This window comes from Patiria miniata, unplaced genomic scaffold (genome assembly GCF_015706575.1).
Source record: "Patiria miniata isolate m_02_andy unplaced genomic scaffold, ASM1570657v1 HiC_scaffold_5, whole genome shotgun sequence".
NCBI lineage: Eukaryota > Metazoa > Echinodermata > Asteroidea > Valvatida > Asterinidae > Patiria > Patiria miniata.
This window is the reverse complement of record NW_024037072.1, coordinates 24,687,242-24,713,081: the sequence shown is the minus strand read 5'-3', so window position 1 is coordinate 24,713,081 and position 25,840 is coordinate 24,687,242. Positions and strand designations below refer to the sequence as shown.

At 40.6% G+C, this 25,840-nt stretch overlaps 2 protein-coding genes across 2 annotated transcripts; both read right to left on the bottom strand.

Annotated features, from left to right (window-relative positions):
- Positions 1 to 519: 519 nt before the first annotated feature.
- On the bottom strand, positions 520 to 20,085 carry LOC119741924 (sushi domain-containing protein 2-like). Its single transcript, XM_038217877.1, has 17 exons — positions 19,842 to 20,085; positions 14,345 to 14,472; positions 11,961 to 12,269; positions 11,234 to 11,368; positions 10,641 to 10,803; positions 9,567 to 9,815; positions 8,801 to 9,116; positions 8,254 to 8,523; positions 7,379 to 7,499; positions 6,933 to 7,080; positions 6,424 to 6,561; positions 5,366 to 5,545; positions 4,062 to 4,334; positions 3,381 to 3,629; positions 3,044 to 3,220; positions 2,669 to 2,762; positions 520 to 1,714 (listed from the first exon to the last, which is right to left on the bottom strand). The coding sequence occupies exons 1-17, from the start codon at positions 19,906 to 19,908 to the stop codon at positions 1,708 to 1,710; spliced, it is 3,024 nt and encodes a 1,007-aa protein (XP_038073805.1). The 5' UTR covers positions 19,909 to 20,085; the 3' UTR covers positions 520 to 1,707.
- A 3,183-nt stretch (positions 20,086 to 23,268) lies between these two features.
- Positions 23,269 to 24,006, bottom strand: LOC119741306 (transmembrane protein 26-like). Its single transcript, XM_038217057.1, has one exon. The coding sequence runs from the start codon at positions 24,004 to 24,006 to the stop codon at positions 23,269 to 23,271; it is 738 nt and encodes a 245-aa protein (XP_038072985.1).
- Positions 24,007 to 25,840: the final 1,834 nt, after the last annotated feature.

The window sequence follows — 25,840 nt, the reverse complement described above, 5'->3', positions numbered from 1 at the left end:
CGTACATGTTGATGAAGTGGCAGTTGAGAAGTGTTGTTTGTCATGGCTATTGTTGCTGCAAGGAAATATGATATTCAGGGACACGTTGTTCTAAATTAATTAGCTGATTCACAGTTTTTTTCAATGAAGTACCACCAATCAAACGAACAAAACAGTGATCTGATCTTGGGCTGCTACAAGGACCACAATTTTACCTTTTTGTGGATAACTCACTTTTGTGCGGTTTTCTTTGTATACCTGAAAGCTATACTTAATGCACTTACATTATCAGTAACTTGTACATGTTTTTGCCTTTATAAAATCTGTACATATAGCTATTAAACTTAAAGAGTGTTAGTCTATAGTGATTACACACTGACGACGCCTCAAGTTGTGAGGAAGAGCATATACCGTTTATAAATTACAAAATGCAGCATTACATTATTAATTCACACATTTTAAATTACATGTATTCATCAGAGTAGACTATTATTAATTTGTAATTTACTTTTTTCATTGCTTTCAGTTTTTATTCGCAAGTTCCAAAAGTGAAGATTTTACCTCGCTCTCAGTATAATATTACCGACTCGTGAATAACGCATATTGGTATTGTTTCCTTCCTCCATGTTCTATCTAACCTTTATAATGACAGTCTTCTAACTTAATCACCCCAGCCCAGTGAAGTACACTGAATTAAATAAACATAAAATAAGCGCAAACCACACGTCTTACAAAATATATACAAAATACTGCATTAAACATCGCGTAAAGGCGATATTCCTGCGTTTATATTATAACTGTTCATTCAGCAGACCTATAACGAATTTTGTGTTCCATTTTTTAACCGCCGAAAAGAGCAAAAGACTATATAAAAATAGGTCGTTAATCAACCTGTCCGTATGAGCTTCGTTCACAAATAGCCTATCCCCTCACCGGCAAGAAAGGGAGAGTTGGGGGAGACCATAGTCTGGTTCCCAGTTCAAAAGATTCCGACTTTTATTTCTGACGAATTTTACATTCATCAGATAGATCCTCAAGTTTGGTCTGAGAACCAGACCGACCCAGTAAGCCCCGCCCACTGCGCACGTTGGCAAGTAACACGTGCTCCTCTCCAATGCTACACTTCATGTTCCAGCCACGCGCGTCATACGCGCGTGCACGCATGTCGGACTTAATATGTGCGCGCATGTCAGACGTAAATCACGGCTGTGATTGGTCAGGACACCAGGGGACGGGGCTTACTGGATCGGCCACTTGGAGAAGACACCGAATCAGTTCGAGTGTGGCAACTTTATCATTTTTTCGATTATGAACAGATAGTCACGAAAAATAACATTCTTCACACTTCTAGTTTGAGATAATAACCTTATACAATTCTTGGATAATTTGGCCCCCAACAATTATTCAGGCATATCTTTTGTGCACTAAAAGTGAAAAGCAGAACAAATAACAAATTCATTGAGAGTATTGCGAAAAAAGTACATCATTAATAATTGGTCGTCAAACTGGAACGAGCAATAATAAGTAATTTGTTGAAGTGTAGGGACAGTATTATTTAATCGACTTCTCAGATCAAACTGTAATCTTTTTAGTCAAAATCCACTATAAAGGCATATACTAACAAAAGCATATAACTACGAATATTCAAATAAAGCCAAGCACCCTATAATGATATTCGTCTTGAGGTTCTCCGAAGTCACTGATGATTCATGCTTGGGCAGCGGATTTTCATTTTCTGTTGGACAAAGTTAATCCAAAAAACATTCTTAATAAAGCGTACTACATGCACGTTCACTATATCCGTATTTCCGTCACGATAGGATGCCAAGGGGAGACACATAATACAGTCTGTGGTGATTGTTACAACTTTTTTCCGGTGAAGAAATAATATTTTTCGCTAACAAATTTAACTAGTTTTGCACCCCCCCCCCCGAAAAAAGTCGCCCAAGTTAATGCATGCAAATGTTTCATCTAGATTAATTGACTTTAACAATAAAAATAAGAATAGATATCTTGCAAGGCGCATGTCTAAAAAATACACGAACAAAATGAAATGGAATACAAAGAACTGAAAACTCAACATGCACTAGTACAAGGGGAGAATCAATGTTAGGAACGGGACACATGTAAGTACCCCGAGGAGATTTCCTCATGTGTTGATGAAATCCACAAAAAGAAAAGAAAAACTAAATTAGCGTTTGGACCATGATTGCTTTCTTGATGTAGCGGTGACGTTTGTGAGCGTTATTTACTCATTTTTGACATTAAATGTTTTAGATTTAGCCTGTGAAAACGATTTTGAGATTTCGTGTGATATTGAGATTTTGTACCATAAAGAACAATAAAATTATATTTGAAAAAAAAGAATGAAATTTAATCTTGATGACGTAAATGATTGAGTCAAAATGGTTGAAGGTTTATTTTTTTATTCCCTACTCCCCCAACACATCCCAAAGAAAAATTTGCAAGTTTGTGACAATTTCCTTAACAAAACCCATCAATCTTGCTTTTGGTTATTAGTCTCCGCTGATTATCAGTCTCCGTGTGCTGTTATCAGTGCGACCCGTGGGCTATTATCAAGCTGATTGAGAGACAAGACATGGCTCACTATAGCAATTTTTTTCTATTTGCACTTCGCTGCTGCGTCAATACCGAGATGGACACATATTGCCTGCATCGAGGCCCTTACCTTGCTCTCCGAACCAAGATGACAATCACTGCAACTGCAATCAGCACCAAGCAACATACCACGACAATGACGACTATTTGCCAAGCCTGCAACCCTAAAAAAATAAACGAAACACGCGTATCAGTATGTTTTGTATGGTGTCTATTTCAAATTCGTGAAATGTGCCTCAAGCCTATCTAGTACTGTCTTCACTTTTCCAACAGTGATGAGCGTCAACAATAACTTTAAGTTTATATTCAAACGTCAAAAGCCAATACGTGTTTTGTAACCTATGAAAGACGTGTCAATAAATTTGGCGAATGCCAAAATGGCTGTTTTGAGGATCTAAGTTCCTAAAAGGTAGACTAAACAAAGAAGGTTATACTCTCCCCTAACCTGATGCTTCACAAATTGGGACTTCACCACTCCACTGGCCGTTCTCTTGACACACGAGTTCATTGTCCCCTTGCAAGGTGTATCCATCATCGCAGGTGAAGCTGGCTACTCCGCCCACGCTGCCACGAGACACTTCTTTCCTCCCGTTTGCTGGGTTGGCAACAGAACCACAGATCACTGATAGGAATAAGAAAGACACATTCACAAAAGGTCGGCCCAGAGCAATCATTTCACAATGTAATACTGAAATGCGTTCCAGTTTTCCAAAATATTCTGAACACCCGAATTGTAAATGATTTCTTTCTCTCGACAATACATGACATGACATTGATATTACCTATGGATGCACTTTCAATAGCGGCTCTGTAGTGAGCAACAGCGCCCCCAGTCGCCCTGGCGATGTCACTGTTGCCGGTCACAGCCCAATCGAAAGCGCATTGTGAAATATTGCCGCAAATCTCCCGCGCTTCTCCGGTGAGAGCTGCCTCAGGTGACATGAAGCTCGGTGTGAATGTCTCATCACTGTAATCAAAAGGACCCTTGCCTCTGGGATATCTGAAGAGGGAATCCTCTGGTTCGATTTGCCCTGCAAATAATAAATATGCTGGGAACTAGGCTTTTTCTTTCTGGTTAATAACAGGACAATGGAGTTGATAGACAAAACAACAATAATACCACAGTCTTTGACATAGGTGTGTGTCTTATCATGCCTGCTTAAAGCAGAAAAATATTGATAAACTAAAGGTTGTTATATCGCATTGCACGGGATCGTCATTTGAAACATCGAAAAAAAAAGCCGTACAACAAACTCATTGGCGTCTTACTATGTGAGTTGCTCATTGCATTGCCGTCAAAAGGATCCATGCCTCAATCACAGTTGGTGCACGTACATGTATCGGGTACCAATAAGGTATGCTGCAGATATCAGTCATGGATAATTTTCGATTGATTGGCTTGGTCCTTCTAAAATAAAATTCAGTCAATAAAATCGACAACCTAACATATCAACACAGCTTACATTTCTGACCGAACTCGCTGTGTATCTCTTGCACGGTCGCGTCAACTGGTAAAATGGTGCCGTCTGGCCTTTCGAAGTCGTCATTTTTCTCTCCATTCCAGTTACCATACAGTCCCCTGGTTCGCCCTTTCAGTTCCTGCTGCAGCGAGGTGAACACGTTAAGCAACCCGGACGTAGTTGAAACGACTAACGACACTCCACACTTGAAATTCACGTGGATGTTCTTGGTCATCACGCCCGAGTTGTTTACCTCCCTGTAGAAGACCGCCACACCTACAAACACGCAAGAACGATCAGTTTCGATAGTTTTAGAGCAGTTCATACGAGCCAAATTGTGTAATCTCAGAAAGAGACGAGACCACAATCGGCACAACCATTTTCTTGAAAACTATTTGCGAGGAGGGAACATCGATGTGCCACACTTTTAAGAGGCTTCGCGATAAGGAGCTATTCTTTATGTACACGTTTTTATGGTTTTAGTGCAGGGATGGAAACAAGTTGGTCTCCGGTCGGAAGTATTGATTCACCTGACTTAACTGTCTTGACCGAACATGTAAGGACAATAAGGCAGTCCACGGAAAACCCGATATTGTATCCTCAATTCCTCATGGTATCATGACTTAATTCGTCAACGTTCAGACGAAGTGACGAATCCGACTAAAATAGTGTTTCGATTGGTCATTTTGTACATGTATAATGGTTTACAGTAGTGCCAGAGCATAGCCTGCAGCTGAAAAAGCGTGTTGGCAAGGTGACGAATCTGCGTACCATGCCGCGAATGTACACATTTTATCCACGCGCGCATGCTTTGCGTTTTTACGAAGTGGCGACTTTGTGTACATGCATGGTGAATGTGTACGTTTTCCTAATTTACGTTTGGATAAAGTGACGAACTGTTTTGTAAAGTACAATGCATACAGAATCGCAATTCGAAAAATCGACCAACTTTCAAAGCGATTTTCTCAAAACTCGGTTTAAGCTGTGTTCTGTTTTGGTTGATTCCACGGATGTAGTCGAGTCCATCACAAGTCCAGTAACAAGTAATTAACGAGTACATTCACAAGTCCAGTCACAAGAAACAATGGATGAACAATAACGAAGGAATGCCTTTGTCAAAACTCATTTGAATAGCTTGTTTTTTGAAATGGGACTGGAGGACTTGTGGGGACGTGTGGTGACTTGTGATGGAATCGACTATACATCCCTATCCGATTCGTAACTTCGTCGAAACGGTGTTGAATTTAAGCGTTACAATGTTGTGCTGGGAACTACCAGCACCGTTTTTGTCTTTTGTATAACCTCACCTTCCAGATCTACCCGTCGACTCTGGGAGTCGTCAAACTCTAGCATAGTCCAGTCACTTCCATTTCCTTCCTGGCGATACCAAACATCCATACCGCGCCGATTGCTAACCTCAACCTGAATCTGATCTGATGTTCCTGTATCAACGGCCGCCAGGGCAGTTACAACAGTTGCGGGTGTTCCTAAGAGGTAGCGATGAAAGTATACCATGGGAAATTGAATTTTTGATATGGGATTACTGCATTATTCTGAAGGAGTATGTTTGCCTTCAGGAAGTTGAATTAGTGGCGAAAATAGGGGGAGGGGTCATATTAATCTGTACAGGGGCGGCGGAAAACTCCCCCTCCCAGATTTATCTTGCGGAAATAAATGTGCCCCCTCGAGAAATGTGCCCCCTTGCGATGAAAACAAAACTGCTCCTAAAATTTCTGAGAATTTGTTTTCAGTAACCATTTCTCAAAATGGTATAGTAGTGAGTTCTGATGTGAGCGAGGAATATGAAAACCAAGCCACAAAACCCTTACAATGCGCCTTGAAAATGGGCACATAATGCGTAGTTTGCATAATGGCCGGTTTTGAAGATGGCCCCCTATTTTGGAAGATGGTACCAGCCCCCCCCTCCCCCCAAACACTATTTGATTTTTCGGAGGCCAAGTGTGAAAAAAACCGTATCGACATTTCATCACGAATGTGCCCCCCCCCAAAAAAAAAATGCTGGACACGCTTCTGCACCGATAGAAGATGCCTTTTACTGAGCAAGTGCCCCTTTTTGGTGATGCCTCCCAGTTTCAAAACCGTTCCGCCGCCGCTGGCTCTATAGGTCTGTACCCCGGCTCAGAATTTGAGGGACGTTGTTAAATACGCCCCTCCAGAAAATGAGTTCCCCACTTTTGCCCCCCCCCACTCTTGCAGAGTTGGATCCAAATATGCCAATGATTTCAATGCATAATTGCTCTTATTAGGGCACAGTCTAGCACTGAGATACAGGTGTATGGCCATACAATACACTTTGACGATGCATTAATTACAGAGCAAGACTATATATTTTAATATTAATTACCTATCTGGAGGACAGCCATCCTTGCCTGCATAACGAACGAACCATTGCATGCTTCCAGCATGGTGTATTCACCGACTCCATTGAATGTGTACTCTACGCCATCCAGGGTAATCAGATGGGGATCACCGGTAGTAATTGCTGTAGAACAAAGCAGGCAGAGGAGAAGGGTGAGGGTAGTTTTTCACAGGCCTGTAAATATAATTAAACTCGGGCTGGTTTGGCTAAACCTTTCCTTCACTTTAACATCATCTCTGAAAAAATAAAAGGACGCCTTTCCTATTGCGTTAAAATTAATGGTACACACAACCTGGACAACGTTGCCTCAAAATAAACCAGGTCTCAATATCTCAAACTTGCAGGATCTTCACTCAGTATCTTCATTATAACATTAGAGAACAGCAAAGTTTTGGTTAGCAGATAACGCAAATTGTGGTTTAACAAGCACTGACAAGGAGAGCATCGAATCTTAAACCTTACTCACAAAACATTGTTTTGTTTGGCGGCATTACCTGGTGCAGGCGCTGTGTAGCCTTCGCAGGTCTGGGAAGGTCGCACAAATTTATACAGCTGACATGATTCTTCAGAGAAAACGCAGCAATGCTCAAATGGCAGAGTGTCAGATATCCAGTGAGAGAGGTAGGGAACACGACCAGCATCCTTCAAATCAGTGAAACAACTTTAAGTTATTATGCATTCAGTTTATACAAAACCAAATAGAAGTTGTTTGTTACATTGAGTTTGACATTGAAAACCATACATGACCTATAGTAACAATTCAACTTCAATGGCCTACAGTTGAGTATTATTGAGTTTCTACTGAGTTTCCATTTGACCAAAACTCTTAATGGTTACCATAGAAATGATATTTTATTAATTATTTAAATATAAGTGGATTAAACTCAAACACTTAATAAACTTAAACTTAAACAAAGCCTGGAAAACTCCTGACTCTGACCTTATATGGAACAACTCCTCCGTGATGTCTACGGTGAGCGAAACCACCACCTGACGACCTCAAAACGTTCAGAATTTTGTCATCGTTCCCATAGCAACACTCTTGCCCACCTCCCTTCTCACTGTCGGAAACAAAATTGACTGTCACTGTGTTGCGTAAAAGCACTAGTTTTAGAAATCAACAATCTTTAAGACCCCACTATTGTATTAACCTTTAACATCTTGCACCAAGTTTTTGACTGGTATAAACTTTAAACTAGGTCCATCATTTGATTGTAGCTGTCCAAAAAGGAACTGACGTAACTATAGTCAAAAAAGCATACTTGGTTTAAAGATAGTAATGGGACTAAACTCCCTGTGAAGTTATTGTTTCTGGTGAGCTGTCATTTTGAAGAAATCAATAAAAAAGAAGGCCTTTCCAACGATGCGTCTAAAGACGAATTGTTGGACATTTCCGTGAGCAGTTCAAGTTTTTATTCGGCGAAGCGCGTGCAAGCGTTGACACGACGCACCCGCGCATGCTGTAATTCGTCGGTTCAGTGAGCGGACCTTCTCTAGATTTTGATCACTTTTGTCGCTTCAAACGAAAATAATGCACAAATTACAAATAACGGACGCTACCTTTAAGGTAACTTGGGTTACTGCTTCATTTGTAACAATATCCTCAAAATGTTATTTTTTTTCGAATGGCTTTAAACACACACTTTATGTTATTAAATGGTCATTAGACCTTATTCACTAGTCATGAAATATCAGATAATCAAACAATAAGAAACATTTAATTGTTTTTCTTGCTGTGTTTTGTCAGTAAACACTAAACCTATCAATTGGTCAAGTTACAAAGGCAGGGTTTTGGATAGAAGGACTCCGACCTACCTCGGTGAGTCGGCTCTAACGCAGTGTACAGCTCCAGGCTTGAAGAGTTCACAACCGAGTGGTGCATCCAGGCTGCAGAGAGGATGCTGGCTAAACCGACCGGTATCAACAAGAGCCTGGATCAGCGTGCAGGGGCACGGCTCAGTCACTTCAAGGAAGTCCAAGTCCGATCTAGCCTCCTCCGCCCAACCATCACACCATGCTGAAGGGTCAGGGACTGGATAGAGCCAGTGGAGGTTGTGGATGTCGCTCCACATCCCTGGTAGGGTCCTGCAGTTACAGAAATAATCGATGATTAATCTGACGATTGTAAACATTTCCCTTGATATTCCATCGATTTGTATAAAATCTGGCGTATCAAAACCGAGAGACCCCTGAAACAACGCGCCCAACCTCAGACTCTCTCAAAGATACAAGTAGGCTAGTAGGCCTAGAGAGACCGGGTGGGAATACTTAAAAAAAAAAGAAGATAGAACTATTGATATTCCTAAACGGGGCATTTGTATCGGTTATAACTGGTGGGAAAATACAATGTTGGACTACTTACAGCTCATTTTGACCCTTTGCTCCGTACTGAGAAACACGGACAACACCCACTGTGTATTGGACTCCATCTGGGGCTTCAGGGCGGCTGAATCTGAATACGCCTACGTTGTACGGCACCATTTGACTACTGCTGTATACCGACTGAAGCTTCACCGCCCCCGTTGCCAGATCCTCCCCGTAACCATAGACAGAGATCCGAACATAGTCCACATATTCTTGGAATAACTCGGTATCCCAAACAACGATCAGTGGGTCTTTCTGGTGCCATTCTGCAGCATCGAGTCTCTTGACAAATGGAGAAACGTCTTCTGGGCTCACTGAAGATGTGGAAAGGTTTACAAAAAAACCCTTTTATAATGGCCTTTGCACTTTCTAAATTACGGTAAGTATAGAAACTAATTACACTAAAAGAATACGCGTGGACACCAATCCAAACAGAAATGAACTGCGGTCAGGTTCTTGAATTCTTATAAACAGTTTGTAAAATTTTGTATATGTTAAATTTCACCTTATATTGCCAACTTTTATTTTGTTCAGAAGCGTGGTACCATTTTAGCCTGAAAGATGCAGGCACTACGACAGTAATTTGAGAAGACAAATATAATTGCAAACAAATCGAGACCTAAGCATATAGCTTAACAATAATAATGATTTACTTTCCCCTCTCCCCCCCCCCTAAAATTGCAGACGATCCTATTTTGAAGTTTGTTATATCTATGCTTCTCTAAGGACTCGATATTCACTCAAGTTTTGATACAAACACTTACGGTAGGTGAATATTCCAGTGAAATCGAAGGATTCGCCGCCATTAGTTGACACTTTTAGTGGCAGACGACCGACTTCAAATACTAGTGGGCTGACGCATCTGGCTGTGGTGTTAGAAACCACCTGCCCGGGTACTTCAACATCAGCAAATCGGCACACGATTGTGGAGGATTCGTCGAGACACGGTCCGGAAATGTGGACAATATCTCCGCCGAGCATTGAGCCAGAAACGGGGAAGACAGCTAGAGTCCCTGAATATGAAGTAAAACAATGGAGGTGCATCTTGTTGATCTCGTTAAATACAATTGTGTATCCGTTCCAAACAATTATAACAGCCTGTCTACGAATAAAGACACAATAGTTATTTATACTCGGAAATGAAAGAAACATTCAACTTGAACGTGCGAATGAAATCGACGAATCCATAGTCAAAACGGTATTGAACCCAGCATTTATCTGATAAAAGATTAAAGGGCCCATGAAATGTAATTTTTAATGAAATCCTTGAAAATGCACCTTTGTGTCCCTTTAACCTTATTTTCAATTTTTATTTTGCCATTTTCAAGGGTATTTTGGTGCCTTTTTGGTTTTTATGCTAATGCGAATGTCCATATTCATGAGCAAAATTGTGATGTCCTATCCCAGGCGGAAACCTCAATGTTGCAATAGCCTATGCACAAAAAGTTGCAAAATTTTTGGATATTTCGCTGTCGTAAACTTTCTTTTCATTAGTGATTCGTTGTTGTGTCAGTTCATGGCAGTAAGCCAATGCCAATGAGCAAACTTTTCTCACAAATGTTTTCAATGAGCATTTTGTGGGTTCACTATTTCAACAGAAAAACACCTAATATGAACAGTGTTTTCCTGAAATGAAATAACGACAACAGCCCCATCAGTTGTCCGGAAAAGCATGGACAATTTTAAATGTTTAAAGTAGTGCACTTTTCAACAAAATTAACCAAAAAGGAATATGAATAAGTTTCTATACACTTAAGAGGAATAGAAAGTAGCACAAAAAAATGTTCCTCAGAAATATTCACTTCATGAGCCCTTTAATTTCAAACAAGTGACCACACCTGCAGTGTTGCAGCCAGAATCGACGATATCACTGCTGTCAATCCGGAACAGAAAGCGCCCTCTGGTGCCAATATTCGAATCTTGATCGATGTCAACGATTGCGTTTGTCCTGGATTCAGGAACAGCGTAGAATGTGAAGCCATCGCCAGCATTAAACCCAACCTTAATAGATAAAGAAATAAAGTGATTCCAAAGTCATTGACTTTTTTTGTATTAGTACATGTAGTAGGCCCAGAAGCAGCAGTATTCGTATGACCTGAATGTTCAACCTTTGCACTGAGGGAAACAAAGGGCAGCGGGAGAACATCCGGTGATCAAGTTGATTATCTACAAAGTTTGGATTTCGTTCATTAAAACAATTTGTTTCCAGAAAACGTTTTACAACTGGATAACTTTTCAGACCAATTACCAAGAACTATCACCGACCACTCTTGCTTCTTTATATTTTATATCGGCATATACTAGCACCTTTCAAATTTCAATCTCTTTTCAAACGCCGGAAGTAGGGTTGAATAGTTGTCTAAACGCAATGTTCTAAACAAACATTTCTTGCTATCCAAAAAAAAGGGTTTTAAGAATATAAAAATCATACTTGCGCGGGTGTTCCTTGAAGCCCGACGTTGTTGCCACCGCTTGCTGTACCAGTAGTCCATTTGATTTCTTCGTAATTGAATATGGCGTAGGAGTGTCTTCCGTTGGTCACCAGAACGGCTTGAAATGTGTTTGTCTATAAAGTAAAACATGGTTTATTCAAACAAAACACAGTTTTATGTTCACCAATGCTACTCGCTGGTATCCGAGGGCAACGTCAGCAGATCAAAAGCACAAACAATCGCTTATTATTTCCAAAATAAAGTTTTCATTAAGAACGTATTATGAATGATGAGGAACTCTATCAGAAAGGTTTACCACGAGTTTTCATTTCTCGTGCGCATTTGGCCGGCAGGGTGTGTGTGTTATTCAAGTATATACCAATAATGAAGTAATTTGCAATTGGTCTGCGCCATTGCTTTATATTTCTTAAAAAGCAACAGCTTAAATTATCGAAACCAAATTCCGGCTCTTTTTCAATCATTTACATGTCTACCTGTGCTTTACTGTAAGCGAGCATTACCAAACTAAAACAAATGCCCCCAAATCATCGTTATTCACATAAAAAACACCAATGATCGTGGACAAAAGTCAAAACTGCCTAGTCTTCGTTCAATATATTAATATCAATATTTAATAAAATACTTAATATTGTCATATTAAGGCCTAGGTCTAGACAATGTCTTAATAGATAGGCGCCATCCTACGCGAATATGAGCCACACTCACTATATTCAAGGCGTTGTGCCCAATTGCTCCAAAGAAGGGCACTTTGTTCCAGGTTGCGATGAACATCCAGGTGGCCGAGAACCTCGACTGATCAACGAAGGTTCCTCTGACGACACTATCCGCTTGCGAGAACAGCTGATCACTCTGAGGAACACGGATAAGTTCACGATAGGTCACGTTGCCGCCATATCTGGCATCCACGTCACCCCAGAACGGCGCCACCACTCGCCTGCCGCCGCCAAGTGGAAATGGTGTCGGGGTGTAGGACGAAACTTGGATGAGAAATGATATGGCGCCGTTCGTGTTCACCTGCGGTTTGACAAGATTGAGGCCAATGGTATAATTGGTTGTTGTTGTAGGTTGTACTCATATTGTAGCAAGGAAGAGGGATAACAAGATATGTTAGGCAAAAAGTCCATTCATCACCCTGTTCTGATTTCAAGGACTACTATTGTGAAGTAGAAATCACACCATTTTGAGTAAATACAGGGCAAGGGCGGATCCGGGGGGGGGGGCCAAAGGGGGCCATGCCCCCCCCCCAAAACGAAACCAATTTTTTTTTTTTTTATGTGACATCGCAATAAAGGCAGGCAATGAGTACACCACCATCTTTTCCTCAAAAAACATTGGTTAAAGTTGTCAGAAATTGCCTCAGATCGCACCACAGAGCATCTAGAATCCAAAAAATTTTCGGGGCACTTACGGGCCCCGAACCCCACGCCGAAATTTTTTGGACCCACTTTTTGGGGGGACCAAATTTTTTTTTGGCCCCCCCCAAAATTGTGTTCTGGATCCGCCCTTGATACAGGGTGAGTCAAAAGAGCGGAACCCAAACCCCCCCAAAACATATTTCAAATTACAAAAAATGATGTAGCACCAAAAATAATAATGACTGGATAGCCAATTTCATAGAGTACTTTTAGATGAAAAAAATATTTAAATTGTTCAATCCGTCCAAAGAATCTCACCATTTAAACGCAATGACACTAAAACCTCTCTCGTCCAAAAATGAGATTTGAAGAATCGTCGTCACACCTCAGTTTAAAAGTAATAAAATATTAATCCTTATGAAGGCCCGTCTTTTAAAAAAAAATGATTTTATAAATCATATTGTTTGCCTAGGCACGGTCGTTAATAAAGATATTGTGTACTACGGCTGTTGTGGAAACAAGTATTTTGTCTCATTTCCTTAAGCAGTCAGCACATACAATAAATTGCATTTTTTGGGCGAAATAGGTTTTAGGGTCATTGCGTTTGAATGGTAATATGGACTGAGCAATTTAAGTATTTTTTTCATCTAAAAGTAGTTTATGAAATTGGCTTTCCAGTCATTATTATTTTTGGTGCCACCGTATTTATTTTAAATTTGAAATATATTTTTTGGGGTTTGGGTTCCGCTTTTTTTTACTCACTCTGTATTGCGGACTTGCCTAGACAGAATCGTATAAGCTTACGTCCTATTTGACTTTCTTCATCGCTAGTGAAAACAGCATTTTCGCCCCGTACAAAATGTCCATGGAAGACAATCCTAGACATGAGTGTCTGGCCGGCTGACTGGATATTCTGTCCCCAATTATGATAGTTTGTCCCCCAGTTTATTGTCAAATGCAAGCCATGCCCTCCTGTTTTCGAGATTGTACAACTGATATGTTTCGGCACCCCTATGTTCCGACAACCCGCACATAAGATTGTGTTACTCCCTGTTAGGGTTAGGGTTAGGGTTAGGGTTAGGGTTAGGGTTAGGGTTAGGAGGAATAGGAATATGTACAGTCGAAACATGGGGGTGTTGGAACATATATAGGGTGTCGGCACATAGGGTTGTCGGAACATAGAGGTGTATTAAAGGGAAGATACAACATTTGCAAACATCAACAAATTAAATGATCAAATTATCACGAAATACCTTACTGGATTGATAAGGAATGACAGTCTGAAGCATCCTGTAAAATCGTGGCTCCTGGTGTGCTGACATTTTCAAGAAAAATTCTATTTTTCCAACGCTGGTCGGCCGACCAGCGTTGGAGAAAACTGGCTTTTGTCAAAAACTGCTCCTAATTTTTTATATTAAGTTATTCCGCATTTTCTTTGTAGTTGATTACACACCTGTGATGGGGTACAAGCCAGCTAGACCGATTCTCTGAACTTACAATTCCCCAAAGTCTATAAATTGCTCCGTTTCATCTTAAGTGGAGTCAAGGAACCAGAATACAAGAACATGATTGGTTTTCTTGTTTTTTTCCCAGCATCTACAACCCCAAAACGTGAAACAAGTCAGTTTAACAATATTTGCTAAAACATACTAATCCTCCAAATCCATTTATTTCTGAAAATTGTTGCAAAAGCAAATGTTGTACATTCCCCTTAACCTTACTTGATACACTTACAAAGAGAGAGTCATGGTTGTGGTCAAAATATGGGAAGAGAGTGGAGATTGGCACCATCCCAGAACTGCCATCGTCGTTTGGTTCAACAATAGCGTCTCCTTCCTGTTCACCATGAGGAAACATAAGTCCTGAGGACAAATTGGAAACAAACTAGCATTAACATCAAAACTCAAGTAGCGAATGTAGGATTTTTCGAAGTTTTGATGTAAGTGAGGAATCAAGTGCACGACTTACCAAGCCCAGGCCGCGCTGCTGATTTCACAAAACCTAAAGCAATGGTGTAACTGCACTTATGCATAACGGCGTTAAACCCATTAACCACGGTCACTTATAATGACTAACAGTTTTCAAAGTGCCACCCCCGGCTACCCCGCTCCTTATGCAATTCATGATATTTTTACGGAAACTGAAAACAGTCCGCGACTTATACGCAACCTATATCCCGGAGTAACTTACGCAGTAAGTTTAGGTGGCGACATACACATTGAAGATTATTAGATTATTAACGAAATTCTCTGTTCACGTATTTTATTTTGGTCACTTGAGATTAGCTTCGTAAGTAAATGTAGGCTTTCTTAAATCACATCGGCCGTGGGCCCCTAGGTATAACGTGGCACAATATATCAAGAATCAAAAGTTCACAAAATGTTTAAATTGACAAAGAGATATTTTAAAATTTGAAAGTTTTCCCTTCTTATGATCTTCCGGAAGTGTTAAGTAAACTTTAAAACTGTATGATTACAGAGGGAATAATGTTTTCTTGTCCCCAGGGTCCTCCAGGAGGGCATCGCGAGGGAGAGGGGGGGGGGGGGGGGAAGCGCGAAAAGCAAAAAAAAGGTAGAAAAGTAAAGATTAAGAGGCGCGAAGTCATAAATCGTCGATGTTTTCACGAAGTGACAAAAACCTCCAAAATCTAAATTTTTTCGATTTTAAGTTTTGCCGACCAATTTATTGCATTTGACAAAAGGAAGAATTCGGAAGCGAAATATTGTTTACTTTTGTAATTATCGTAAACAAACATTTGACAAAATGCCTAAAATCCGTATTTTCTGTTTTCACGAAGTGACACAAACTTAACTCGTTATACTAGTCGAAAAGGTGTTTTGAAAAAATGATTAACTTCAAAGGCGATTATCTCGGAATGACCTTTTTGCATGATATTGAGGTTTTTTTCGCTTCGTGAAAATACCAACGATATAGCTGTTAACTTATTGGGTTGGAGGGGGGGTGGTAAATATCCCTGCCCACCGTCGAAAAATGATAAATCGAGGGGGAGGGGATGTGGTTTGCCCCCTCTAGAAAAATCCTGGCGAGGCCCATGGTCCTCCTATCCTACATACCATTTGGTCACTGCTGACCTCACTCTAATCCTTCCTGGGACAGGGGTGTCGACATCCAGGATGTTTGAAGAAGGTGAGAGGGCGGTCGGGCTGCACGTACGTAGTCAACACGAACGTGCTAGGCATAGAGGTTTGCGATATGACGTCATTATAGGAAAGGACATTTTGGGGTTTTGAACGAGGCCATCGGAAGGACGAACTTTTGGCTCGTGCCACGTCACCAGAACCGCAAGCTTCAATTTCCGTTAAGGTATTTTTTTCGGAACTAGTATGGCCTTATATCACGGTGAGCACGTCAGCAACACAATAAACTTTGCATACTTAGGTTTAAACTTGTGTATACGCTATTATGATGTGATCCTAAATTTATTCGCAATTGGGAACGTACACTATGAGCCAAGTATAACCCAATCGCTAATCCTCTTAAACTTTTACCATGAGCATTTAAAAAGACGCATCGTTCTGAAATCGTCGAAAATATTGTTTTAGAATGTTTACACCCTATTTCAAAGGTCTGATCTGTTGGAAGGAAACTAACCCCAAAGCCCTAGGTAGTTACGTCTGACACGGCGGACATTTTTTTTTGCATGCACATTCATTTTCAACGAAGAGTCCCCCTTCCCAACTTATGCGTCCATGATGTATGGCAATGAATACGCTACACGTAACGTGCGTGTCCTAGCACCGGTTACACACCCATGTTCCGACACCCCTAAGCTCCGACACCCATATGTTCCGACACCCCTACAAACGTAAACATAGGCTGGTCTCATGGCCCCAACGCACTATTCTAAACGGGCTAACACAATATTATGTCCGGGTGGTCGGAAGGGAGGGATGTCGAAACATAGATGTGTCGGAACATAGGTGTGTCGGAATATAGGTGTGTCGGAATATAAGTGTGTCGGAACATAGGTTGAGCAGCCGGAATATAGGGGTGTGGGAACATAGAGATGTCGGAACATAGAGCAGTCACCATAGCACCAATACACGAGTGTTGACTGTTAGCCGCGCTCCCCCCCCCACCTTGCATGCAATGCAGCGGCACGGTGCCGTGCATACATGCGTGCGGCGTTCACTTGATGAGATCCCATTACTAGCTGCGGTAATTATTCCAAAAGGAAGCGGTTGGTTTTTCGATGTAAATAAGCTCAAACATTTACCAAACAGATGAAAACAAACGCGTTTTGATAAATTTTCACAAAGTACTAGGCATATGTGGGACAAGAATCAACACTAGCAACTAAACAGCTTGATTCTTGAGAGTAAAAACGTTAACCCCATAAATTACCCCCGGCAAGAATACACAAAATGGCCAAAATTTGAAGGATACTTGTGTGAACGTTTATTTTTACCTTTCCTTTTACTTTTTTTTCTTCTTTTTATTTTTTGGTGAAAAAAACACCAAACAGTTTTGTACCCCTTTAATGCCGATTTCGGGCTTCAGGTGGTGTAACCTGAGCAAAGCCGCGCCTGATACCCACAATGGGCTAGGTGTTATATTTCACATAATAATAGGCCTAATCACTCCAGCGATCGAGTAACACAATTCCAATTGTACTCCAAAAATAAAAAAAACTCATAGATTTGTTAACCCTCCTTTAACTTGGGAATGTTTTTTTTTTTTTTTTTAGGTAGGGAAGGCTAGGGAACCTGAATTTCACCTTTGTGCAATGAGCATTATATATGACTGCAATCTCTTCGTAGTAATTTGGAAACACAAACCATTAATAAGCGTGGCTGGTTACAAGTAATTTTACTTCATGGGTAGAAAAAATACCCACTTGAAACCCACATTAAAACACATTTCATGAGATATACTGTACGGACCACACACAATGATGACTCCAGGGTAAGTGAAAAAGAAAGTGACCGAATTTAAAATTAAAAAAAAAAAATTTGGCTAGCTCCATTTCATTTAAAAAAACCCAATACGGACAAGGTACATCTCATTGACTTTTAACTGCGAAAATTTCACGTAATTTCCATACTCTATTTTAAGTTATGTTTGTATCAATAAAAAGATCACAAAACTCGGCTGTCCACCACTGATCATTTAACGTAACCGAGGAATACCAATTGAGTATAATGAAACATGGACGCTTGCCCACCTCGATGAATGAACGAGAACTTGCACAGGAAAACATACAAATATCGCATCAATATTTGAGACGGAAAAAAGGAGTTGTCTTGTTCCTCATACTCAAAACACAAAATCTGACAGTATGAGTGAATCAGATGAGTGAAAGAACATGCTCGTTTAAGAAATACTTTTAAGACTAAATTTGATTGCCTTTTTTAAAGAAAAAAATCAGTAATCCGGGTCACTCACTTTCCTTTTAACTCACCATATAACTTAAGTTAGACAAGCCTTTTGACAATACCAGATGTGATGGATTTAAATAACCAAGGTTCTGCCTTTCCAGTGAAAAACCCTTATTAGACTGTGAGTACAGCCTGGCCCATACCCAGGGACCAAATGACCTTTCCATTCAGTTATTTCCCCTAGACTGACCATACAAAAAAAACCCAGGGAAACCCGATCCATCCACGGTCAGGCAACTTGTTTTTTCCCCTTCCATTGGGGTGAATTGGGTGGGCTAAACTATAAACTTCTTATAGTCCTTAGAAGATCCCACCAACTCGTCACTCCCATTCTTCCATTTATTCTTTTTGGGAGCAAGGCCAGCAGGCAATATCAATTATTGTGCTTGTTAAAGGGAAAATACAACATACCAAATCATTTTGAAATACCTCGCTGGACTGTTAGTGAATGACAGTGTAAAGCATCCTGTAAAATCATGGCACCTGGTATACTGTCATTTTCAAGAAAAGTGGTATTTTTGTATCAATTTCCAACGCTGATCGGCCGATCAGCGTTGGAAACAACTGGTTTTTTTTTTCAAATACTGGCCCCAATTGACCATCGCACTTGTTTGCAATCGATTACAAACCTATGAACGGGTACGAGCCAGCTAGACTGGTTCCCTAACCTTACAATTCCCCAATGTATGTAAACTGCCCTGTTTCTTCTTATATGGAGTCAGGGAAACAGACTACAGGAAAATGATCGTTTTTCTTGGTTTTTATAGCATTTTCGAACCCAAAACATCAAAAAAGTCAGTGTAACTATATTTGCTATAGATTTTCAACCCCTCAATTCCATCCATTTCTGAAAATTACAGCAAAAGCAAATGATGTATATCCCCTTTAAGTCTGTGTGGGGATCTGCAAAGCAGCCTGGCAATGAAAGGGTTCAGAGGACAACTCATACGGTTAGTTCATTCCAAAGTTGTGTTTACGATAACTTAATGGACCGTAACTTTGCAAGCACTCGAAGGTTGGTGGGAACCAAGTTGAGCTGAATCAAAAAGATTAAAGGGGCACTATAGGTCCTGAAATCCCCGAAAATTTCATGTTTCGGCTTGTTTACTTATCCTATTTCAAACATCTGGCTGAAAGGAAACCAACCTAATGTCTTACCGTTCCCGAGAAAAGACGGAAAAACCGGTTAATTGTTTACATCGGACACGACGGAGTACGAATATGCTTTTCCTGTCGTTTTCAGTCAATGTACGATATACACGTTGTGTGTGTCAATACAGCAATACAACTAGCACCCAAACAGCTCGACTTTTTTGGGTCGCAAATGTGGACCCCGAAAGTCGTTTTCGCACGTATAATACAGGAATAACAGAAAACGCCCAGTTTTTAAGGGATAGTTGTGTGGATGTTTATATCCTACTTTTAAATGTTCTTTCCGATTAACATGACTTCGTTCAAAGCGCGTTTTGTAGCCCAATTGGGCTGTTCCATGACGCAATGTCCCTTTAAGCGAAACTCTGTCTGTGGCACACGGTTGACTGCATTCTCATAAGGTTATGATTTCTATTACAAAATGAAAATTATAAGATTTACAATTCTGAAAACTACTTTAATTAAATAAAGACAGTGTTGCATCATCTACTATTCATTTAAACGCGGGCCTGTCTTTATTACCGATATTTTATTTCTTCTGTGACTCGAAAAAACCTCCTTTAAAAGGAAATCGCACTGGTAGAGCAATGACCTACATTTTATCTGCAGCCAGTGAATCGTAAACGTCTATAAATTGTTTGCAAAATAATGCAATACCAAATAGAACGTCATCAACTTACCTCCAAAAGCAAAACTTGTTGAAATGAAGACAATCAGGATCACAGCGAAGAAAGAAAACATCGCCATTTTGGAGGTCTACACGTACAATTGAGCGACGTCCGAAGCTTGAATATGTCGCCCCGTTCGCCTCCAGTGTAACAAAATGGTTCAAGTTAAACTGGAGCAGTAGAGGAAAACGTTGGAATTAAATACCTTCTGTGGCGGACTGATTATAACCTTGATATGAGTTTGCCAGTGCGTGCACATCCCCTGCACACAACTGTGGTTCGACCGATTTCTGTTAACCACGTGCTGCACGTAATCCTGCTCGACACCGCATCCTTCCGTTGGAGCGGCCACATACCATTGCATTTCTTGTTATAATAATCGATTTTTCCCCGTTTGTTTACTTTGACCTTACCCGTGACCTTACCTAATGTCACTCAGTGACCTCCCTCACGCTCCACCCCTTCCTCCCCATTGCGCACCCATGCACGTCCCTTTTGTCAGAGACAATTCAAGTGCATGTATGTGACTACATACAGTACATACTGCCGTCGTTTGAATGTCTTTTAAATATGGCTTTAAACATTAGGGAATGTTTAATTTCAAGTTTAAAATTATTTATTGAGGCAGACTGGAATTGATTATAAGCTAAATTGCTGTCATTTCTCTTCGCAAGTTCAAACAATTAAGATTTTGCCTAACTTTCCATTCAATATGGCCGATTCGTGAATACGGCCCATGAGAACGTGTCCCGGACTCTGATTTCGGGTGCAAATTAAAACAAGACTCGGCAACTTTTGATTTGAAATCGAGATCCAAGAATGTTGTTTTCTTGGAAAATACAGCATTCACTGAACTAAAACTTCATGATATTATTGGTTGTTAAGCACCCTCCTTTAGATTTTGAGCAATTTTTGTTGCTTCAACCGAAAACAACACAATCATGATAAACATGGGTGTCGCCAAGATTTTTTCGGGGTGGGGGGGAAGGCAAAGCACATTTTCCCCTAAAATCGTTGTAGAGGCCTACTTACTCGGCATATATTCAATTTGTCGGGTTTTTTTTAGGGTGGGCGGGGGACACTTACCCACCCCACCCCCATTGACACCCCTGCAGACGCCCATTTTGTTCAATGTGTACTAAATTAATAGCAACTGACTTCACCCCTCTTTTGTTTCTTCTTTTCTTTGTTCTTCCTGTTTTCCTTTTGGCTGCCTTTCCGGTGGGGAGGGGGGGGGGGGGGGCAAGCGCCCCCTTGCCCCATCCTGGCGACGCCCATGATGACAAATGAGTTCAAATTTCGTCAAGCCGGTAACTTGCCTCATTTTTGGAGGAAGAGAACGCTTGTATTGCACCACAAGGTTTAGGAGTGCTGTAATAACGAGGACAACTGGATGCTCATTGTGAACATACACCAGAAAATGCTAATTATTTCTGTTATTATTGAATATTATTATGATAATGGGTCACTCATCACTGTGCGGTGTATACTGCAACAGATACCACGGAGTTAAGTTGCTTGTTATCACTCTACCACCAGTTTTATTCCTATATTTGAAAACTCACTAAAATTATTACTTTGCAACAATTTATTTTATTCCAAACTCCGACTCCGAGAACACAAAGTACAAATATCACCATTATTTTGACCCACAACGCACACAATATCCTTCCTTGAGTAAATCAACCAAAGTTGGACTTGACTTCCCGTAGGATACTGCATGTAGTATATAATACAGCTGGTAATTGGCCAACATAAGCATGAAAACTGCATATACCTGACATTTATCTTACATTTACAGCTTGAACACAGTAGTGTAGCGATGTGTGTTTTCTCCCGAAATGAGTTCTACTACTGTTTATGAAGCCTCGTGTCTGTTCTTGAATATCGTGAAAAACGGCACACAAAATGTTGGTTGTTCACAAGTTCGTCATGCACCTGCTATCCAATGATTAACAAACTTCTGGAACGTCAGTAGGCTTAAACACACATCAATTGACTGAATAAAACTTTTGAGGAAACTTTCAACATTGGAATACAACTTGCACAAAGCAGAATGAAAAAGATAAGTAAGAGATCACATACATGTCACACTGCGCAAACGCAGCACAGCGAGAGTGAACTCTGGTGCCTATGACAACCAAAACTTATTAACATACTTGTTTGTATGGAACGCCTGTTAGAGCTGTAAGTACAAACAATTAATTATATACATGTCACTACAGTGACAAGAAAAGCATTTTAAAGTCACTTTGGAGAAACACTACTAGATACATATAAAGACCTACACCAGCTAAACATAATTGCTACTTTTTTGGCTGAAGCATCAAAATTTGTATCCCAAAAACACTGGAATCAAAATGTACACAGGTACCAACAGTGGTGTTAAATTAATTAATTATTTTTCAATGAATAGTTACCCTTTAATCCGATACCATGAAATATTATATTAATTCCTTTCTTGCTACCAAATGTTGACGGTTATCCCCAAAGAAAGCAAAAATCTCACAAAACTAAAATGAAAATGCATGCAACTAATAATACAATAGAATCAAACCAGGATGTGTACGCCGACAAGTCACCGATATAATCAAGATATAAACAATAATGCGCCAATCCGTAACGGTTGAATCAGTTAGGTACCTATGCATACTCGTAGCCATGGGGGGGGGGGGGGGGGGGGGGGGGGGAGGGGGGGTGTTTACCAATATTGTGTAAAGATTGCACTTTTCCATCCAAATGTCTTTTCTCACCAGCGCTTACCCCCCCATATTTGTAAAGAGTGTTCTTCTTTTGTTAATAAGTGCCCTTCTTTTCTGAACAAGTGCCCTTTAATAAAAAAAGGTCCCTTTTTTGTGCCTTTATTTTTATTTCGTGCATGTATTGCCCTGAAAAGCAACATACATTGTCCTTAGTGTGCATTATCGTCGGGTTTGAACAGCGCTCCAATCGGCAGATGGTACTTCGAAAAGTTAATATTTAATGCTTTACAAAAGTCAACAAATGGATTTTTGATTGAAGTGCGTCTCGTCTGAATTCCTAGCCCGACGTTTTATTTAGCGCCCCATTGGGCGTGTCTGTATGAGCATGCGTGTTTGTTTATGGTGTAAATCGGAACACATGTGAAGCATCCCCGAGTAATTGAGGACAGGAATTGAGGACGTCCTCGATTAGAAAACGTGTACAAAACCGATGGGAGCTGTTGAAATAAAGAATCGACGATGAGGAACAATACAAAATCCTCGATTTGTACCAAACAAACTTGCTGGTGTGTGTGCGTGTGTGTGGTAAAGCTTTTGAAGGCCAAGTACATATATAGAAGAAACTCCAGTCCATTTCATAGGAAATATTTGTAATAACTGTTGACAAACCTTTTGAATGTATAACCAAAAAAGTTTAAAGTCAAGGCGAGTTTGAACAATTGCTTTGAAATTGTTATTTATATCTGAGACCCGTTTTCGCGTGGCGAAATGGGGTTAAGCCGTTCTTTCGCAAATTGAAGAATCATAGCTTTGACATACCACGCATATTCATAAACGCCCGGTTGAGCTCGGATGAGCTCCTGCGGATCTTCCTTTGGAGACACCTCAAGTCCTGGATGGGTCTTCGAAGAGTTCTCCGTGCTACCCAGGATAAACGCCTGCCACAACGCCCTCTTGCTTCGGTTCTCGGCCACGATGGCTGCCATCCGATACGACTGCACGAGAATGACCATGACATTCTTGGCGACGAAGTACAATATCGGCTGGTTTATTATCACCACTGATATTGACGAACCGATGAGGTACAGGCGGACCACTAAGAAGGGCAAATCTTGCATGAGAATATTCAGAAATATGGACCACATCTCAGTGGCAAAGAAGAGGTCGGGCCATTCGTAAAAGTCCTTACACTCTTCAGTGTAACACTTGGGGTTTTCTTGTCTGGCCGTGGCTCTGAATTTCTTCGTTTTCGTAAGGTTCATCGTCAGGGTGAATTGGGGAAGACTCCAACTCCAGAAGCTCAGAACCAAGATGACTCCCTTCTGGTCCATCAGTTCAGTCGCCAAAGTGTCGGTGAGAAACTCTAGACTATCAGCCGCTATGCCTATCTGCATCAGCAGCAGTTGCAGGAGCTGATCACGTGACAGTTTGCTTTGAGGGAGAAGCCACCGCCCAATGATGAGAATCATAATCATCGCCTGGAGCAGGATGTCCGAACTTTCTGGGAACGACAAATCAGGGAAGATATCCTGCACAAAAAAGGTAGGAATAGTTGGTGTATAGGCCAACTGGTCGTCTGTGTGACGTAACTCGAATAAGAGACTTAATAGAGATTTAGAAATAGTACTGTATGCATCTCAATATAAACAAATGAAGAACGCGACGACAGAAGGGGAGGGGTCTACGTAAACGTTTGAGTCAAGTACTTGGGCCAATGAGAAATTTCTGCAAGTCTCAGTCACAAGTGACAGTGAGTAAGTCAGCAAGGAGCAAGGAGACGTATTGGCTGGCCACCCTGGGCCCGAATAGTTATATGAGAGAGACACTGACAAAGTCTCCATTAAAATTATTCATATTACATGTACCCCCAAAATAATGACAATAAAAACAACTAGACATTTCCAGTTGTTTTTCTTATCGTTATAAGGACGAGTATAACCTTTGGGAGACACGTATTTTAGCGTCATAAGTTATACCTCTGGGAGACATGTCGGATTGGAGAGACATTTCAATGTCTCCCTTATTCCACAGCCCCAAGAGGCAACATTTCATTGTTGCAAATAGGCTAGATCGATTGCTCGTGGTCCAATTAGTAAAAATACCGAAATTCGTGGGGGTAGGATAAGGTCAAGTTGGGGTCAGGGGTCATTAAAGTTGGGAAAAACATGTGTGCACAAGTCTATGGGAATGTCTCCCTCATATCCAATTATCGGTAATTATTATTTTTTTTTAACATTTGCGACATACTGTACTTGTGTGACGATTCTACCCAAACTTGCATCAAATAACAATGGTTATACGTTTACCCAAAAAAATTCAGTGTTGTTCCATTTCAAGGTTGTGTTTTCATCCTTTTTCGGTGTTTCCATTTGCATCAGCATATCGCGGAGAATGACGGATGGAAGAAAATAGAAAAAAAGGAAATATATAAATAAATCGTTAAGCATCATGATTCAAAAATGGAAATGTACAATTAAAAACCTAATTTGAAACCGGTTCAACTTGTGCCCATTTATTTTATCAACGACGTCACATGATGATTTAGGTGGTATTTGAACAAAATAATTTCGACACATCTGCACAGGAGATCGAAAACAAAATCTGGGTATTGGACATCTGAAAGATTATTCTAACTGCTGTCCAAAAAACAGAAGTAATAATGCGATGAACCAGATAAGGGCAACAAGGACAGTTACCATCCTCAGATTCACCAGGGGCGGATCTAGCTTTCAAGAAACAGGGAGGTGGGGGTGGTGTTGACATAGAGAGGGAGGGGTGAGTGAAGACACGCCTTGCTAGAGAGTCCGGGGCATGCCCCTTAAAACCCCCGAAATGTATGATTTTTTCCTGCATTCCAAGGCAATTTGAGAATAAATCAAGGGAGCATTACTATTCAATTGATAGCTTTTGGCCCTACTTTACTTGTATCATGACATTACTCAGCGGCTGAACAGGGAGGGGTGGGGTACGGTGGGGTGGGGATGGGGGGGAGGGGGTGCAATCACTAGAGCCGCCACTGTGCAAGGGGGACATAATCCATATTTAAAATACCCTGTCGAATGTTAGATTCTTGTTAGTTGCTAACTGAAATTGCAGGCTTCTCAAAAAAAAAAAAAATCAGAAAAAAGTCCAACAAATTAGTCAAATTTAAAAACCATTTAAGTTGATTAGAAAAATTGGAGAGAAGAAAATAATGTTATACCATGTCATTCCAGGAGTCATCATTCACCATCAACGTGCTGCACGGAGTAAGCTTAATATGGCTTCGATCGTATTTTGCCAGTTCCAGAAACCAAACCCAAGGAACGG